A 19,742-nucleotide genomic window follows, 5' to 3' on the forward strand; every position below is an offset into this window, starting at 1 on the left:
TACACAGAGAAACCATGTCTTGGAAACATCAAAAACCAAACAAACAAACCTCATGAACCAGACAGGCAAGTGCTCTCTCCTGTTTTTCAGCTGAGGAGTCAGACCTAGCATCCTGGACTCACTTTGTAGACCAGGCTGGCCTCGAACTCACAGCGATCCACCTGCCTCTGCCTCCTGAGTGCTGGAATTAAAGGCGTGGCCACCACACCCGCCCAGCCCATGTCATACATCTTTTAGTAGCCAAGGAAAAGCCAGCACCCTCCGGAAGTGAAAACATTTTTTTTTTAACTCTGACTTGTGTCTGCCCTAGGCATTTCCTGTCAGTTCTGATGGAGGCAGGGAACCCTGAGCCATCGGCTCTCTGTTCTCTCTGCATGCCTGAGAGTCACTGGGCTGCACGGCCACCAACAATGGTAGGTCCCCCAGGTGGAGAAGCTACACTGGGCTAGGGCACTTCACTTCAGGAGCAGGTTTTAGAACATTGGTAGAGAAAGGCTGTTGGAGAAGCACAGGATATTTAGGTAAAACAGACCCAAGTCCTCACATGTCAAAGGGAAGAACAATTAGGAGAGCTTCAGGGGACAACATAAGAATCATCAAGGCACCAGATGTGGTGGTACATGCTTTTAATCCCAGCTCTTGGGAGGCAGAGGCAGGTGGATCGCTGTGAGTTCAAGGCCAGTCTGGTCTACAAATTGAGACCAGGACAGCCAAGGCTACACAGAGAAACTCAGTCTGGGGGCTGGGGTGGGGGCGGGGCAGAAACTGGGTGTGGTAGCGCATACCTTTAATCCCAGCACTCTGGAAGCAGGCATAGGCAGATCTCTGAGTTTGAGGCCAGCCTGGTCTACAGAGCAAGTTCCAGGACAGCCAAGACCAGACAAAGAAACCCTGTCTCAAAAAAAGTAAAAATAATATTTTAAAAAAGCAAAAACAAATAAAACCTAAAAAACAAAACAATAGAGCCGGGCGTGGTGGCGCACGCCTTTAATCCCAGCATTTGGGAGGCAGAGGCAGGCGGATCGCTGTGAGTTCGAGGCCAGCCTGGTCTACAAAGTGAGTCCAGGATGGCCAAGGCTACACAGAAAAACCCTGTCTCGAAAAACCAAAAACAACAACAACAACAACAAAAACAATAAACTGGGCATGGTGGTGCACGCCTTTAATCCCAGTACTCCATAGGCAAAGGCAGGCAGAGTTCGCTGTGAGTTTGAGGCCAGCCTGGTCTACAAAGTGAGTCCAGGACAGCCAAGGCTACAGAGAAACCCTGTCTCAAAAAACCAAAAAAAAGGAAGTTCTGGACCCCTAGGACGGGCCTTGGAAGAAGCCCAGAATGGAGACACAGACATACAGGCACCCTGCTGCCTCTCAGGCTTTGTGTCTGGGAAGCATTAGCTCTGGGACAGGGACAATCTTCCCCTTTACCTCAGCTCTCAGATGTCTGCAGACAGGGGTCACAGCTAGTGTTCTATGTGGCCCTGAGGCTCCGGAACTCCGGCATCTGACCAGCGCTCCCTAGGTCAGAACGAGGCCTGGCTCTTTCTCACAGAGAAATCTCCACAGAAGGCCAGGACCCAGCTTTGGGAGGGGAGGGCCTTGTCTGGCCTTCTCAACAGCCTGTATAGAGTCCGCTGGGCATCATCACAGCTCAGCAAAACAGGGTCCCTTTTAGTGATGAGACACCAAGTCTCCATAGTCCTCTCAATCGTAGAGAGGTAGGGAGTGTCTTATGCGACTTCCCCCATCCTTGTCCCTCATTCCCTCCAAAAGGCAGAACGGCAAAGACATGGGAGAAGCCACACACATCTGTTTACGTGCCTACCTGAAAGGGCTGCCTTGACATTAGCTCTGGGTCTCATTGTCCTCCTCCGTGCCCCCTCCGCCGCCACCGCCACCCAGGGGTCTTAGCTTGTATCTCCTGCCTCACTCTGGGCTCTGGTAAACCTCCCCTGCTTCTTTCCATCCTATTGTCTTTCAATCATTCACGGCAGGAGAATCTGAAGTCAGAACCATGTTCTCTGTCACCGTTCTGGACCCCACTGTATTTTGGGGGGAGTGGCAGGCTATCCTAAGAAGCAGGTCCTGTGTCCACAGGAAGCCACAGGGGTCCACTGTGTGGCACGGTCTACCAAACAGCACCCCATCCCTTGTCCAGATTCCCCCCGGGTGGGTCCCCCTAGCTCAGAGATGGAGCTGCAGGCCATACCAGGGTGCCCACGCCCTGAGCAGCCATACAGGCCCGCCATTGTCTGACAGTGCCAGGCACCCACGTGAAGAATGTAAGGCAGCAGGCTGAGTGCCTGTCCCGGCGGTGGGGGCTGAGGCCGTGGGGGAGGAAGCTGGCCGTGCTGCAGCTCAGAAAAGGCAGTGGGATGCAGAGGATGCAGGGAGGCGGCTGGGAGGCTGGCTGCAGTGGGAGCAGGAGTGGGACATTCCTCCTGCACCCATGCCAAGCCTGTGGGCCTGAAATGAACGTGAGACGATTTGCTAATGAGACCGATGGGAGTTAAACATTCCCTACTCCCGAGGGCTGAGTGAGAAGGGGCAGGCAGGGGTCTAGGAGGGGGTAGCTTGAACCTCAGGCATGTGCAGAGGCCGCTGACCCTGCCAGACCCTTCTGGAGCTAGGGGAAGGGCGCCCCGCCCCCACCCACCCCCTCTCCCGCTGTCCCAGGTCCCAGCAGGAGCTGCTGAATCCGCCGGCAAAAGGATTAACTGGCTGAGCGGTTCTCCTTCCAAGTCCACGCCAGATGCTGGCACAGATCTTCGCGGCTCCGGACCGCATCTGATGCTAGCTAGGCTGCAGTTGCCGCTGGACCAGGAAGTATGGGGGAATCCCTCTTCTGACTGCTCAGATCCCAAACAGACCCTCCAGCTCCTGTTCCCTGCTTTGGCCTTCTCCATTTTGATAGACATGGCTTCCAGACACCTAGGACCCTTCTCCCCAACACTTCATAGCAAGCCTAATCTCTGCACATCTGGCCTCAGAGCCCTTACCCCAAACTAACTCTCATGGTATAATGCTTGCCTCACATGTACAAGGTCTGGCTTCCATACCCAAGGCGCCCCACCCCCACCCCCGACGCACGTGTGTGTGTGTGTGTGTGTATGTGTGTCACACATCTAACTCTAATTTTTCTTTCTGTAACTTAAAATCTCTTTCCTTTTCTGTCCTCAAGTCAGTGGGCAAGAAACCCCAGGTTCGGATCCTGCAGGCCAGCTGGGTGGTGGTGGCGCACGCCTTTAATCCCAGCACTCAGGAGGCAGAGGCAGGCGGATCGCTGTGAGTTCGAGGCCAGCCTGATCTACAAAAGCGAGTCCAGGCTAGCCAAGGCTACACGGAGAAACCCTGTCCCGAAAAACCAACCAACCAACCACCCAACCAAACAAACCAAAAACAGATCCAGCAGGCACACGAAAGGGTAGGGCAGCAAAGCCATCCACTGAACCGTGTTTACGGGATTAGGCACCTCCTAGGGCAGTGGAATCACGCTCTTCACGGAGGGGGCGGGGGTTCCCTGGTTGGAAAAGCCTTGAGAGGGGAAGAGTCACTCCTCTTAGCCCCTCCCTTCTTTAGCTGTGAGACAGGGAGCACAGGGGTACCCTAGCTTGGGTGCTGGGTTCCGCCCTCCACCCCCAAGGAGTTGGACAAGAACTCTCCTGGGGACTGACTGGCTGTGGGCGGGTTTTGGCCTTTTCCAGCCCCTGGGCCGCCCCCTGCATTCTGGAATCCAGCGGTCTTTGCTGGGCTGATTCTGAGGCTGGCCAGCCAGCCGTCCCCTCTCCTCCCCGCCACCTCCCGTGCCACTTAGCTCCCCTGTTCCAGTTTATTCCTTTTACCATGACCACTACGCTGTTCCGGACCCCGGCCGGTCTCTGAGCCCTGGAACCCTCAGACTCCTGCCTGGGCTATGGCCAACTCAGGTCTCCAGCTCCTGGGCTACTTTCTAGCCCTGGGCGGCTGGGTGGGCATCATCGCCAGCACTGCCCTGCCGCAGTGGAAGCAGTCCTCCTATGCAGGCGACGCCATCATCACTGCCGTGGGCCTCTACGAAGGGCTGTGGATGTCTTGCGCCTCTCAGAGCACCGGGCAGGTGCAGTGCAAACTCTATGATTCGCTTCTGGCCCTGGACGGTAGGCCTCAGGCGGGAGTCCGGCCGGGGTGGGGATGGGGGCACTGACTGGGCTGGGGAGGTTTAGGGCAAGCTTTCTCATAGCCTGCTCACAGTGCTGGGGTGCACACTCCAACCCCTACGCGAGTCCCTAACTGCTGTCCTGTATACACTGGAGAGTCCAGGCCAGCCAGGGCTCTGGGCTCTGGGCAGGCAGAAGCACAAGAGGTTGACAGCCCTGGCTCCCTGTCATGACACCATAGCCCTACCACTCACCTAACCTTTTGCTCTCTGATGTTCTCCTGTGTAGCCAGGACACTAATACATAGGACATAGGAGGGTAGACTGAGGTGAGGGTCTGGCTCCATAAACCTGTTAACGTCCTGTACTCCTAGCTGGGAGAGGTGGCGCAGGCCTGTAATCCCAGCATTCCAGAGACAGAGGCAGGTGGATCTCTGTGAGTTCGAGGCCAGCCGGGTCTACAAAGCGAGTCCAGGACAGCCAAGACTACACAGAGAAACCCTGTCTCCCAAAAACCCAAAACCCAAAAACAAAACAACAAAAATCCTCCACCACTCCTCTTCTCTCATATTCCATATTCACAGACACATGTATATACATACATGCCTAGGTGTGTACACCACACACACACACACACACACACAGTCAGACACCATTACAGCTCTGACCTTGGGGGTCATCCCACCTGCACTCCCACAGGGCCCTGAACAGAACTGCCACCGGTTAGTCCCACTAGACACAGGTCCGGGCCAATCATTGGCCTCCCTCAGGGATTCAAGTCGCCTGAGCTGCCTGGGGCCTAGAACTCACCAACACACTCATAGAGAAACAGGCATATGGCCCCATAAATGATTGCCAGGGCTGCTGTTGGGAGCCAAGCTGGCCTTAGCTGGTCCCCACGTACCCTCAGCTCTTGCCCTGGCGATCGTGAGCGGCACCCTGCCCTATCTCCTGCTGCTTGAGGGTGCACCAGGCTTGAGAGGCAGCATCAGACGAGCAAACTCAAACTATCTGTTCACTCGGCATGATACAGAGGTGTAGGTAAGGGCTAGTGGGAAACGGGGTCAGTGGCGATGGCCTTACCCACACCCCTCGCCCCCCCCACCACCACCCCCCTCACCCCGTCCTTATACACTCGCTGTCTCATCTCACATGCAGGCAAGTGCTCGGCCATCTGTAGGCGTCTATGGAAGCCCTTTTATACCGGCTTCCTCTAGTTTCAGGTCCGTCCAACCCTCCATTTTGGGCCCCCCTCTCAAAGTTCCCCACACTTGCTCAGTACCTTCTCACACCGCCTCAGGTCACATCCAGTCAGCGAGAGCCCTGATGGTAGTGGCGGTGCTCCTGGGCTTTGTGGGCATGGTGCTCAGCGTTGTGGGCATGAAGTGTACTCGCGTTGGAGACAGCAACCCCATCGCCAAGGGCCGTGTGGCCGTCTCCGGGGGTGCCCTCTTCCTCTTGGCAGGTGAGTGAGTGCCCTGCCTCTTCTCCCTTCTTGGCCGTGCAGCTAGCTGGGTCACCTCTGGTGGCTGGCTGGGCCAGGCAGAGCTGAGCACACCTACTTGGTCTTTAGGTCTCTGTACTTTGACTGCTGTTTCATGGTATGCTACCCTGGTGACCCAGGAATTTTTCAACCCCAGCACACCTGTCAACGCCAGGTAAGTGCTGAAGCTCGGCTTCCTTCCTATGTGTCCTCCCCTGGCCCCAGTTGCCACTTAAAAGAGAAAAATGGGGAACCAGTCCCAGCTAGTTTTCTAAGAACGAAGGAGAGCCACATGGGGTGTGGTCAGGCCCCTGGCAGGGACAGGGGACCTGCTGAGGACATCCTGGTGGCAGTCAGACCCCAGAGGACTCCAGTGCCCTAGCTCTGGGGGCTGTGAAGTCTAGCTCCGTATTCTTTCTGGGTGACCTGGGACTTGTGGCTTAATCTTTTCATTCCAGAACCAGCTCTCCTGTGGTTGTGAGGGTCCAAGAGGTGCTGAGGAAAAAGATTTCTCCCAGAGCTCAGTACCCCTGGGCGTGCTATTCTTCCATTGGTGGCAGCAGGCCAAGATGGCTTCCTGCAGAAGGCAGTGGAACTGAGGGGTGGAGGTGGGGCCTGGGAAGCTGGGACTGGAGAAAATGGTTAGCTAAGGACAGACCCAGCAGCTGTGAGGAGAAGGTGCTCCTCATCCTGGGTGAGGCTATAACTGTTCTCTGCTGTATGCGGAAGAGCAGGGAGGAGGCCAGCCCTGCAGGGCGACTGTTGCCTTGCCTCTCCTCCAGCAGAAGCTCTGGGTGAGGGAGGTAGTGGGCAGGAAGCAGGCCATATCATAGGTGCTACTTTGGTCAGAATTTGTAAAGGTGGGTGGGTGGGAGGGCAGACAGGGGCTTTCAGTAGGGCCTGGGTGTGTCTGGTTTCTTTCCTTCCTCTCAGCCCCCGGCCAAGAGCAAAGAGTGATAGGCCCCAATCCAGATGTCCTGACTCTGAGGTGGAGCAGGACGAGGAAGAACGCTTGGGCTGTCTCCAAGGGAAGGCTCCGTGTTGAGAGACAGAGAAGGAGAATTCAGACATGAGTTGTGCCCCGGGTGGGCAGCGACAGCACAAAGACCTGCCGTGCAAGGTCTAAACCCAAGGAGCCAAGCTGGGACTAGGATCATCCTTTCAGGGCTCTCAGGGCTGCCTGGGCTGGGTCCTGAAAACACAGTTAAGCCTCTGTCTGCCCTACAGGTGCAGATCAGAGAATCCTCCTGGTGGGGGGGGGGTGGTGGTGGTGGAGGTGGGGGTGGTGAGGGCTGAGGTGAGCCTGAAGGGAGATAAAGGGAACAGCAAGGCAAGTCCCTCGGTCAGGAGGATCCATCTGAACTGGCCTCGAATGTAAAGAAAGGGCTGGAAAGGTGTTCTAGAAGGAAAAGTCACAGGGGTGGCAAAACCCTGGGCGAGCCAGGCTGGCTGGCAGGGCTGGGTGTGGACAGTCCAGAGGGCCAGGCGGAAAAGCAAGCGTCTCCAGAGGGCAGTAAGGAGCAGGCCTGGCTGGCTGGCTGTTCCATAAACCAGACCTTGACAGGGAAAGAAGACAGCAGACTGTCTGTCTCACTGCCTCCATCTGAATCTCCGTATCCACCAGAGGAGAAACGTTGAGCTGTGTGGTGTGTCCCTGCTGGTGGGGAGGGACGCGGGGTGAGCGCTCACCCTAGGTTATTTGGATAGTAAGAGGAGGCCCTGTGAGCTTGTGTACTGACCTCTCTGTCTACCAGGTGCTGGTTGGGGTGGGGGTGGGCAGGACCCCTGAGAGGGTTGGGGCTAGGCAGGACTGGGTTTTGCAGCCTGATATGGGTCCTGCTCTTACAGGTATGAATTTGGCCCAGCTCTGTTCGTCGGCTGGGCCTCTGCTGGCCTGGCTATGCTGGGAGGTTCCTTTCTCTGCTGCACATGCCCAGAGCCCGAAAGAGCCAACAGCATCCCACAGCCCTACCGCTCTGGACCCTCAACTGCTGCCCGAGAGTACGTCTGAGTCTGCCTGCCCTGCCCAGGCCCTTCCTTCACCCAGCAATCCCCATTTGCCCAGAACTCCAGTCAGACTACATAATGCCCTGGGGCAGGGCAGATTGGGGGTACAGATCCCCTTGAACTCAGTCTGGAGCTCCAAGCACCTGGTCCTCCGCACAGGCGCTGAGCTAGACTCAGACAGACACTCAAAGAGATCAGAGGCAAGGCCCAGCCCCCACATGTCACCCAGTAAGAACCAGGCCTGGTCTGTGTCCACCAGAGTGAGCACACCAGCTTAGCTGCTGGCTCCTTCACCTGCCCACACTGCAGAGGCCATCTGTCTAGGATATGCCAGGCCCTAAGAACCAACCAAGAAGGATCTCCCAGCCCAGCACTTTGTGCCAGACGGCTCTTCGTACGCCATTCACTCCTCACATGACCACACGGAGGAAATGCTCCCGGCTAAGGACTGTCCCCCACATCACACACAAGGACACTGAGTTTCAGAGAGACCCGGAGGCGCCTGTCTTCTCTTGTCTGTGAGAGCAAGCCTCAGGCTCTGGCAGTTACTTGCCCAACATTGTGTGGATGCCCATCCAGCCTGTCCAGGTCACGAGGTCAGACTGTGTCCTTCCCACCCCCTACACCCCAGGAACGGGCCCCAGGCAGGACTGCCATGAGAATCGTGTGCCTGGGCCTGAACCCCACAGCCCCCCCCCCCCATCTCCTATATCCTCCTTCATTCCACTAACCAGCTTTCTCTCTTTTGACTTGCAGACCCGTTGTTAAATTGCCCGCCTCCGTCAAGGGCCCCCTGGGTGTGTAAAGTCCAGGTTCCCAGCCAGGCCCTAACCCCTACCACATCTAGACTCTGTGTTTGTTTTTGTTTTTGTTTTTTTTTGAAAGAGAAGTGATCATTCGGCCCCCAAGTGTGATGTCACTCTATCTGTTCCCATGCACACAGGGTGGGATCTGGGACTAGAGAGGTCAGAGCCAACTCCTGGGGCTACTGAGGTGGGTGTCAGGGCCCAGGCAGAGCTAGCTGGAAGCAGTTAGGGTTCTTGCTCTGTATCTCTGCCTGCCCCGCCTTGGAGTTTGGCTCCAGGACTTCCATGACCTGAGATCAGAGCTACCCTCGGAGGACACCTAAAGCTTGGCCTAGTAAGGGAGCAGAGCCTCAGGGCACATGGAGGCCATTCCATAGGTAGATTGTTGTAGGCCCTCCCTGGGAGCCTTCCTGAGGAAAAGGATAGTCTCTGTGAGGCTGAACTGGTGGCTGGGCCACAGCAGAGTGAGGGGACACTGTAGGAGCTCCCTGGGTGAAGAGTGGAGAGGGGCATGGAAGCAGGACTGCCCTGAGCCAACTCCAAAGCCTTCATCAGCTGTCACCTTACTTCTGCAGTGACTGTCAGCGCCTCCTCACCCTGAAGTGCAGCCAGGCCACAGGGCTCTGGGTTTCCAAGCCCAGCTATGACCTTTCAGAAAAAGGTCAAGTCCTCTGAGGAACTGAGGAAAAGCAGCCCAGGCCAGCAAAGGACCAACACAGTCCTTCATCCTCAGTGCCCGCATCCAGAGTGTGCTGGCCCCACCCATCACTCTCAGGCTTCTGCCACCCAGCCCTCTCCCTGGACTCCGGGTCTGTCCCTTTCCTGGGAAGAGGTGCCCACCACTGCCCTTTCCTTGTTTCTCATATGCCCTCTTGGCTAGCCAGCTAGCTCCAGCCTTTTCCACTTCTGGTCTGTGACCACAGCTCCCACCATGTTACTGAATCCCCAGATGCCGGCTCAGCTTCTTGCTCAAGATTGACCATGCAGCCTTGAGGTGCAAAGACCAGAACACTACAGCTGACAGTGGGGTGGGAGGAGGGGAGCAGATGACCCAGAATGGTCAGATAATCACACACCTGCTAAATTGCTAACTGACTAATCTTCTGATTGATGGCGACCATCAGGCCCCCACAGAAGCCTCTGATGCTGGTTTTCCCCAAGTGAGGCCCCTTGAGCTGTGAGAACCACAGAAGAGGCCTCTCTGGGTGCCTGAAGCCATCAGGTGATTCTTGGCCTCAGGTGGACATTGGAATCATCTAGAAGTGTGTGCCTAGCCTCCACCCAGACACGAGTTAGTTGGCATCAGAATTCACACAGCTTCTTAGCAGTGTGTGGTTCATACTAGGGGTAGCTCCTCGAATCCTGCACTCAGACCATTCTGAGGGATCAGATCGGCAGAGGGCAGAAGGAACCTACCAGAAGAGGGTGGGGGAGAGGCTAGACTAGAAAGGAAGTCCTCATCCACCTCCTGCCTTTCCGGAGTCCAAACCACTGGAGGAGACGCCCACATCCTTCCCATCAGTGTCCCTTGGTGCTTAATGATTTTGGCTTAGGATCCTGTCACGTGCAGACCGACTAACACAGAGTTTGAAACCTGTGAATCAAGTGTGACACAGATATCCCCACCCCAGGTCTGGTACTTAGCAGCCCTTTGGCATTTGGCTGTGATGCTGGCAGGGAGCTTCATGTCTCCTCTTCAGAGACTGAGGGTTAGGAAACTCAAAACTTGGTAGTGGGGTGGGAGTGGGGAGATTGTGGAGGCAGTCTGTATTGGCCATATCTCGTGGGCAGGCTATGAGAGTGGAGAGCTCCGTGCAATGACAGAACCTGGCAACAGGGTGACATTGTAGCTCAGTCTATCCATACCGGAGACGGGAAGGGCAGAGGGTCATGCACACCTTGATGAATTACGCAACCAATTCATACACTGATTTAAAAACCTGAGGTAGGAGGGGTGGGCAGGAAGAGTGCAGAAGAGCCTGAAGGCGGTTACAGCTAGAAGTTGGGGGAACGCGATGGCCCTGGCGTCTCCTGAAACGACCCCATTCAAATGTCCAGGCTGTTGTTTGCCGTTCTCACCACAGGCTAAGGGATCCGGTGGCAATGAACCGGGCAAGAAGACGAGTCTCAGAGGCAGAAGGGATGGTTCTAAAGCTATTGCCATTGCTTTTTTTTTTTTTTTTTTTTTTTTTTTTTGTAAACAGAGTCCCAGAAGTAAAATTGGGAAGTTATATTCTTTGATTCTAGAAGGAACATAGCTTTTTGTTCAGTGCCTCAAGTCCCAGGCCCTGGAGAAACGGACTAGGGAGTCACAGCCTAGGAAGATGCTTGAAAAACAAGAGTATGGCATATGGCTTTGCGACAATTTCAAGAAGTTATTATTTCTGTGCTACATACTACTATTACTTTGTGTGATAATGACCCTGAGTGTAGGTTTGTTTGTTTGTTTTTTTTTTTTTTCTTGATCCTTATCTGGTAGAGGTGTGGCTGAAATGACACTCTTTCATCACCTCTCTTAGAGCAAGTTCATGGGCAAGGAAAGCTATACTGGGAAGCGCCATCCGCTGGTGGGGTCCACTCTGCCCCTCTAGTTGTATGTTTGCTATTGAAAGAAAAAGAAGAAATAAAAAGTTTGAAAAAAAACCTCCAGTGTTTTCTAGCCGCATCCATCATCACCCCGACCCTGACTAAGGAATAAAGACACTGAAGCTGGGGGTGGTGGCGCACACCTTTAGTACCAGCACTCGGGAGGCAGAGGCTGGTGGATTGCTGTGAGTTCAAGACCAGCCTGGTCTACAAAGTGAGTCCAGAACAGCCAAGTCTACAAAGAGAGACCCTGTCTCAAAAAACCACACATACACAAAGACACTGGATTTTCATGTCTCACAGCACCTCAGATTCTTTCATATGTTACCTGTTGGCCACTCACCATCACGGTCCCCACTCAGGTCTCCTATGAAGCATGGCATTTTGACAAGACCTCCATGTAGGTGACAGCATGTTTAAGTTTGACAGACACTAATGCATGCTGGACAGAGCCTTGCAGTTCTTTCTGCCTTCTTCTTCTTCTTCTTTTTTTTTTTTTTAAGGTTTATTTATTACCTTGCATACAGTGCTCTCCCTGCATGTACCCCTGTAGGCCAGAAGAGGGCATCAGATCACTTTATAGATGGTTGTGAGCCACCATGTGGTTGCTGGGAATTGAATTTAGGACCTGTGGAAAGAGCAGTCACTGCCCTTAACCTCTGAGCCATCTCTCCAGCTCCAGTTCTTCCTTCTTAACATGGAAATTTCCTGCATCCTTTGCTTGTTAGGTATAATGAAGGTGGTTCCCTGTTTGATTTTGTTTGAAATTTTTGTTTGGTTTTTTTGTTTTTTTGAGACTGGGTTTCTCTGTGTTAGCCTTGGCTGTCCTGGACTAATTTTGTAGCCCAGGCTGGCCTCGAACTTACAGCGATCCTCCTGCCTCTGCCTCCCAAGTGCTGGAATAAAAGGTGTGCACCACCACCGCCCAGCATTTTGGGGTTTCTTTTAGAGACAGGGTCTCACTATGTGGCCCTGGCTAGCCTGGAACTTACACTATAGACCAAGTTAACCTCAAACTCACAGATTCACCTTCTTTGCCTCCTGAGTGCCCAACAAGTTAAAAAAAAATTTTTTTTTAATTTTTATTTATGTGTATGTGCTCGTTTGAACGCATGCCATGTGAGTACAGGTACCAACGGAGGCTGGAAGACGGCAGGACAGTAAAATCCCTGGAGCTGGAGGTAGAGGTGGTTGTGAGCCAGGTGAAGTGGATGCTGGGAATTGAACTCGGGTCCTCTGGAAGAAGCAGCCAGTGCTCTTAACCAATGACCCTTGTTCTATTTTCTTTGTTTTTTGAGACAGGGTTTCTCTGTGTAGCCTTGGCTGGCCTAGACTCTCTTTGTAGACCAGGCTGGCCTCGAACTCACAGTGATCCGCCTGCCTCTGCCTCCCGAGTGCTGGGACTAAAGGCGTGCGCCACCACGCCCGGCAGCATTTTCATACTTTTATGCTTCTGATCTAGGCGCACAGGGAAACCTTGTCTTTGTCTTCTCTCTTGTGTTTGAAAGCTTTGATTGTACAGGTTCTGCGATTTCAGTTTCGTGTCTTCCATAGTTCTCTTTTTTAAAAGATTTACTTATTTTTATGTGTACAGTGTTCTGCCTGTAGGTACACCTGCACATCAGAAGAGATCACATTATAGATGGTTGTGAGCCACCGTGTGGTTGCTGGGAATTGAACCCAGGTCCTCTGGAAGAGCAGACAGTGCTCTTAACTTCTGAGCTATCTCTCCAGCGCCATCCTTTTCCTTATGCTTTGGTTAGTGGAACTGCTTTCTGGATTTCATTCTCCACATGCTTTTATGTATTTCTTTGTATACAGGAAAGCTACTGCTCATTATTAGTTGATTTTATATCCTGATATTTGGTTGGACTATTTATCAGTTCTAAGAGTTTTCTGGGCGGAGTCGTTAGTGTCTTTTGTTTCAGCACAAATGCTACTTCTGAGGAAACAACCTCCCTCCCTCAAGATGAAATGTAAGCTGAGACTTGCCTTCTGCAGTTGCTCAGTGGGCTGATTTTGTCTTTAGCCGTCTTTAGTCAGCCTTTAAACTTGCTCACTGATTTTTCTTTGGATATTGTATTTTCCTGATCATTTCTCTACAAGTACCGTCATGTTCTGAATTATTACTGAGGGTTAAGACCCAATGTGTCAGCTGGTCACGGTGGCTCATGCCTTTAATCCAAGGACTTGGAAGGGAGGCAGAGGCAGGTGGATTGCCGTGAGTTCGAGGCCAGCCTGGCCTACAAAGCGAGTCCAGGACAGCCAAGGCTACACAGAGAAACCCTGTCTCGGGGGGAAAAAAGAAAAAAGAAAGAAAAGAACAGGCAGTGCTCTTAACCTCTGAGCCATCTCTCCAGCCCTAGTCTTTCTTTCTTTTTTTTTTTTTTTTTTTTTAAGACAGGGTTTCTCTGTGTGTAGCCTTGGCTGTTCTGGACTCACTTTGTAGACCAGGCAGGCCTTGAACTTACGGTGATCCACCTGCCTCTGCCTCTAGAGTGCTGGGATTAAAGGTGTGCGCCACCACTGCCCGGCCCCATGGCTCCTTTTCTAATGTTTTTCCTACTGGGTCTAGTTCGTGTCTTTTCTTTTAGGTAATGTCATGACCTATGTATGTTTAAGCTGGCACTATATTTGGCATTTGAGAAAACATTAGGAGAGACAATGTAAACCTGGCACAATGGTATTTTCCTTCCGTAACTTGCTTTTGATAGGTGCCTGAAGGCATGAGCAATTCAGGACTGTCTTTATAAAGAACAGTTCCTTAGCTCCCCAGGCCCTTGGATGACACTTCCGTGAGTGCCAGTTTAAATGAGTAGCATGGAATGTTCACGAAAGGTTCTTAACTTAAAGCATAGGGTAGTTTACAAGACTTGCTATTTGGTGAGCCTGTGTCTGAGTTTTTCCCTCCTCCAGCTCAATAGTAGGAGCTCTCAGTGGCCTCTGAGAGATTAACAGCATGTCTAGGGCGAGAGCAACCCTGAGCATCGGTGTCACTGCCCTCTGTCACCATGTTCTTTTGAAAACTATTTTAGTATCTGCATTCAGAAAGATCTGTCTCTGTCTCTGTCTCTGTCTGCCTGCCTGCCTGCCTGCCTGTCTCTCTCTCTCTCTCTCTCTCTCTCTCTCTCTCTCTCTCTCTCTCTCTCACACACACACACACACACACACATCTCAGTGGGTAAACTACTTGCTGTTAGCCTGATGACCTAACTTTAATTCTCCAGGACCCTCATACTTGGAGAAAGAAGTGGCTCTTACGAATTGTCTTCTGATTGCCACATGCACTTGGGAACAGGTATCTTCTTTCAATTACTCACTCACTCACTCACTGTAGTAAAAATGGTATTTAGAATGGGTCTTTGTGAGTTTGAGCCCAGGTTGGCCTACAGAGTAAGTTACAGAACAGTCAGGGCTAAACAGAAAAATTCTGTCTTAAAAAACAAAAACAAAACCAAACAAACAAACAAACAAAAAACAAACCAACAAATAAATAAAATTTAGAAATTGTATTTATAAAATATTTTGTCTGATTTTCTTATTTATGTCAACAGAATTGTCTCGGTACTGCTTGAAGTCAGGCATAGTTCTTTCATCTGGGAATGAGAATCTCAGCCCTTAGGAAGCTGAAATTTGGGCCACACATAGCAAGTCCCAGGACAGCGAGGCTACAGAGCGAGACTCTGCCATGCAGAAATAAATGAACAGCTGCGCATGGTGGCACATGCCTTTAATCCCAGCACTTGGGAGGCAGAGGCAGGTGGATCGCTGTAAGTTCGAGGCCAGCCTGGTCTACAAAATGAGTCCAGGACAGCCAAGGTTACACAGAGAGACCTTGTCTCGAAAAACAAAACAAAACAAAAACCACTACAAAAGGAGGAGGAAGAGAAAAATGGCTGGAGAGATGGTTCAGTGGTTTGAGCACCTCTTGCCTTTCTGAGGATCCAGTTTGAGTCTCAGCCCCCACATGATGGCTTACAACCACCTGTAACTACAGTTGCAGGGATCTGGTAACTTTTTCTGACCTCTGACAAGAACCAGGCACATACATGATGCACATACATACACAGGTACAAACACAGGTACACAGAAAATAAAAATAAGTTAATTTTTAAAAGTTAGTTAGAAAAGAAAGTCTCTTTCAAAATCCTACAGACAGGAGCTGGTGGGTTGGCTCAGTGGTAAAGGTTCTTGCAACCAAGCCTGCTGACCTGAGTTCAACCCCTAGGACCAACAGATGGAAAAACAAAACCAGCTCCAGCCAGGCATGGTGGCATATGCCTTTAATCCCAGCACTTGGGATGCAGAGGCAGGTAGATTGCTGTGAGTTTGAGGCCAGCCTGGTCTACAAAGCGAGTCCAGGACAGCTAAGGCTACACAGAGAGACCCTGTCTCAAAAAACAAACAAATAAACAACCCCAAATAAACAAAAAACAAAGTTAAGTACTGTCAGGAGGCAGAGGCAGGTGGATCGCTGTGAGTTCGAGGCCAGCCTGGTCTACAAAGCAGAGTCCAGGACAGCCAAGGCCACATAGAGAAACCCTATCTCAAAAAAAAAAAAAAAATTGTCCTCTGACTCCACACACAACACAATAAAATGTTTAAAAAAACAACAGGCAACTTTAGAATACATCTTAGAATTATTATTCAATTTCATTTTCTCCTTTTATGTAACAATTGTATAGTACAATCCAAACTTATGGAAGAACTATTAAATCTTTTTAAAAAATATTTATTTCTAATTATATATACAGTGCTCTTCCTGCATGCACACCTGCAGGCCAGAAGAGGACATTAAAGCACATTATAGAGGGTTGAACTCAGGACCTTTTGGAGGAGTAGTCAGTGCTCTTAACCTCTGAGCCATCTCTCCAGGTCCGAACTATTAGATCTTAAGATACCACACAATCAGGCTAAAATATCACCTCTATCCTTATTTATTTAGACAGGGTCTCTCTATGTAGACCAGGGTGGCTTTGAATTCAGAGATCCACCAGCCTTTATCTTGTGGCTGTACCCAGTGTCACTCATTTTCTTGGTAGCTGTTCTAAGAAGGGTGAAATGGAATCTTGAAGCAGATTAGCATTTCCCTGATACCTAAGGATGCCCAAGCATTTGTTAGCTGCTGTATTTCTTCTTTCAAGAATAGTTTATTCAGTTTGTGGCTAATATTGTCAACAAAATCTGCAATCTATAGTAGGTAAATCAAGGAAGGAAGTTTTTGTTTTGTTTTGTTTTGTTCTGCTTTGAGGCAGGGTTTCTCTGTGTTAGCCTTGGCTGTCCTGGACTCGCTTTGTAGACCAGGCTGGCCTCGAACTCACAGCGATCCGCCTGCCTCCCGAGTGCTGGGATTAAAGGCGAGTGCCACCATGCCCCGCAAGAAGACCCATCTTAACTGTGAGCAGCAACATTTACCTGGCTGGGGTCCTGGACTGAAAAAAAAGGAGAAAGCAAGCTAAACACGAACATTCACTTATGTTTTTGTTTCTTGAGTGTGGGCACTGTGAAAAGGCAGCCAGCGGGCAGCGTGCTGTCAGGTTCCTGCCCTGACTTCCTCCCTTCACGATGGCCTGTAAGTTCTGAGGTGAGATAAACCCTTCACTCCTCACACTGGTTTTGGTGAGTGTTTTACCTCAGTAGAGGAAAGCAAACTAAGACTGTCAGGCCCAAAACCTCTGTACGTTGCTTGGGTCAGATGTTTTGATGCGGCAAGGAGGAAAGCAACTGATGTTTTTTAGGCCGTTTGATTGGCTTCTTCTTCAGTGTTTAGTTTGTGCAGATCTGTTATTTCTGTCATAGCTAATCTGTGGGATTAGCCGGTGATGATGTCTCCCCATCCTTTCACTCTCATCTTCATGAAATGAAATCTAATGAGTCTATTGTACACAGCATTTAACTGGGTTGCTGTTTTTATTCATCATTATGATTGGAAACTTTAAACCTACTTCTTGGCACCCGAAGTACTTGCTGGTGAGGGCACTTACTCTTTTGCTATTTTCCTATGTATTTGAAGCTCACTCCCTGACCTGTCTTCTTTTACATCTAGCTGTTTTGACAGCACATTAAAACCCACATTTCCAAGCCAGGCGTGCTGGCACATGCCTTTTATCCCAGAACTCGGGAGGCAGAGGCAGGCGGATTGCTGTGAGTTCGAGGCCAGCCTGGTCTACTACAAAGCGAGTCCAGGACAGCCAAGGCTACACAGCGAGACCCTGTCTCAAAAAACAAAACCAAAAACACAAAACAACCCACCTATTTTTCTGGTGGTTCCTACGGGTTCCATGTGATTTACAGCATCTTAATTTCAGTAACAGAAGTCAATTCTCAGTGGTATGCCGTTCTGGGTGCTCAGATTCTGTCTGCTCCTGCTCATCTTCCTAGAAGCCTCTCTCTTACTTTTTCTGCTCTTTTTTTTTTCAAGACAGGGTTTCTCTGTGTAGACCTGGATGTCCTAGACCTACTTTGGAGATGAGTCTGGCCTGAAGGTCATGTTGAAGCCCTAACTGCACACATGAATGTGCTTGGAGATGCTGGGGTGCAAGTGAGCTCTCAGTAATGAAATCCTGAAACCTGCACTGGTGGAGTGCTTTGCTTAGTGGGACGCAAGACTAAGACCCTGGGGGTTTAATGCCCAGCACTGTTCAGAAGCCTACATGCCACCTTCAGCCATTTCAGGGTTATGACCATTTGCCCTTCTTCCTCTTACTTCTGGGCCTGGGGTGAGGCAGCCTGTCCTATTTATTAGAGGCACATGATAGAGCAAAGCTGTTTTACCTCATAGTCTTAAGACACAAGAGAGGGTCGCAGTCCTTTTGAAGGCTTGTCCCCTGGTAAGTGACCTTCCACTAGACATCTTTCCCTCCCTCCCTCCGAACAGTGCTATTGGCAAGAGAGCTGTCTGTCAATATATGAGCCTTTTGGCCCATAGCAGGAAGCCATTTGGTTTGGATGAGGTCATAAGGGTGGGGCCCTCATTGTGGGAGAGGTGTCTGTGTTCCTTGTTAACATAGCAGGAAGGTAGTAACTTTTCTTGCGACCGACGTGACTGCAAGCCATACCACAAGACTAAAATTGACCTTGGACTTGCCAACCTTTAGGGGTGGAGTTTAAGGCCCCCCAGTCTATGGTACTATGTAATAGCAGCCCAAACAGAGCCATCTTACTCATCTTCCCTTTCAGCTACAGCACCCCCCCCCCCACCTCAGTGCCAAACCTATTCAACAGTTAATCACTTACTTCCAACACATTCAATATTTCGTCCTGAACTCAGGAGGCAAAGCATAAACCCTCCTGCACTTAAGGAGCTTACCTTCTGCAGGGACAGACGGGAGAATAAAGCTGTAGACGGCGATGACTGTGTTAGCAGGAGCTGACGCAGAGCAGGGATCCAGGAGCCCATGAGGCTGTGCTTGGGCAGAGGCTGCCACTCTTCCAACACATTAGAGATGGCCTTCCTAAGCCACAGGTTTTAAAGACTCGATTATCAGCAGGAAGTGTTACAGCCAAGAGGAAATGTAGGAAAGCCTCGTGGTGGGGATGGTGCTTAGCATGTTCCAGGAAAAGGAAACTGGAACAAACAGGGCACAGAAATGGAGCACATTAAGTCTCCTGTAGGACACTGCTCTGCGAAGAGCTGAGATTTAAGTGTGAAAGGTTCTATGTAGTCCTGGCTGGTCTAGAGCTATAGATAAGCTCTGGCCTCCGGGGAATGCCACAGGCTCTGCTAGGTCTCTTGTGCTCACGCTCTCAAGTGGAAACATTTGTCAGAGTTTACACAGATGACACAAGTGTCAGTGGAGGCCTGGGCACAAGTGTGGTGCGACTTATTTGCCATTTCAAAGTCCATGTAACTCACACTCACTGGATATAGTGTGTGATAAAGAATGCCTAGGGCCTCTGAAGGACAGTTGGCTGTTTGGTTGATTAGGTGTGACTTTGCTGGAGAGACTGTCACTGCGGGAGTGGGCTTTGATAGCTCAACTTGTTGCCACTGAGTTTCTGATCTGCCTTGTGGATTGATGTGAGCTCATGTTTATAGTCCTAGTATAAAGGCAGAGGCAGGCGGACCTCTTATCAGTCCAAGGCCAGCCTGGTGTACGTCATGAGACTTAACCGTAGTCTATTCTAACCTGTTGGTACTTTGTAAGCACAATTAAACACTTATTATGTATAGTGTTCTGCCGACATGTACACTTGCAGGCCAGAAGAGGGTATTAGATCATATTACAGATGGTCGTGAGCCATCATGTGGTTGCTGGGAATTGAACTCAGGACCTCTGACAGAGCAGTCAGTGCTCTTAACCTCTGAGCCACTACTCTAGCCCATCTTTTGTTTCTTACTAAGGTGTCTGGCCATGGTGTTTTGTCACAAGCAATAATATACAACAGATGAGAGGCTGCAGGAAGTTAGTTGCCTGTCCACTCAATGCACCAACCCCAATCTCTCAGCCAACTGCAGTCTGCATGAATAGCCAGGCCTGCCCTCCTCACTAGCAGCCTCCGTAATATGCACAGTGGCTCCCTCACCACCCCCTCCCCCTTCTGAGACAGCCTTGGCTGGGATTAAAGGTGCATACCACCACGGCCAGCCCACAGCAACACTCTTAATCTTATCACTTTTAGATGACTTTTCCCGGTCATCACAGTTATATCCTGGCCATGATTATGAACTTTAGTCATATGTCTGCCACAAATCAGACTTCCATCAGTATACCTCAACTCCAGCTGG

General features: G+C 50.9%; 1 protein-coding gene across 1 annotated transcript; it reads left to right on the forward strand.

Moving 5' to 3' along the window:
- Positions 1–3,674: 3,674 nt before the first annotated feature.
- Positions 3,675–9,496, forward strand: Cldn19 (claudin 19). Its single transcript, XM_051171767.1, has 5 exons — positions 3,675–4,133; positions 5,433–5,597; positions 5,706–5,790; positions 7,464–7,616; positions 8,379–9,496. The coding sequence occupies exons 1-5, from the start codon at positions 3,911–3,913 to the stop codon at positions 8,425–8,427; spliced, it is 675 nt and encodes a 224-aa protein (XP_051027724.1). The 5' UTR covers positions 3,675–3,910; the 3' UTR covers positions 8,428–9,496.
- The last annotated feature ends 10,246 nt before the right edge of the window (positions 9,497–19,742 follow it).

The sequence above is a fragment of the Acomys russatus genome, chromosome 29 (genome assembly GCF_903995435.1).
Source record: "Acomys russatus chromosome 29, mAcoRus1.1, whole genome shotgun sequence".
In the NCBI taxonomy this organism is placed as follows: Eukaryota; Metazoa; Chordata; class Mammalia; order Rodentia; family Muridae; genus Acomys; species Acomys russatus.

What these genes read in the sequence shown, in the direction of transcription:
- Cldn19 (XM_051171767.1), top strand. Translation starts at nt 3,911, where the DNA reads ATGGCCAACTCAGGTCTCCAGCTCCTGGGCTACTTTCTAGCCCTGGGC. An exon ending in TGCCCTCTTCCTCTTGGCAG is followed by an intron (nt 5,598 to 5,705) that starts GTGAGTGAGTGC and finishes CTTGGTCTTTAG; the next exon opens with GTCTCTGTACTTTGACTGCT. An exon ending in CCCTCAACTGCTGCCCGAGA is followed by an intron (nt 7,617 to 8,378) that starts GTACGTCTGAGT and finishes TTTGACTTGCAG; the next exon opens with ACCCGTTGTTAAATTGCCCG.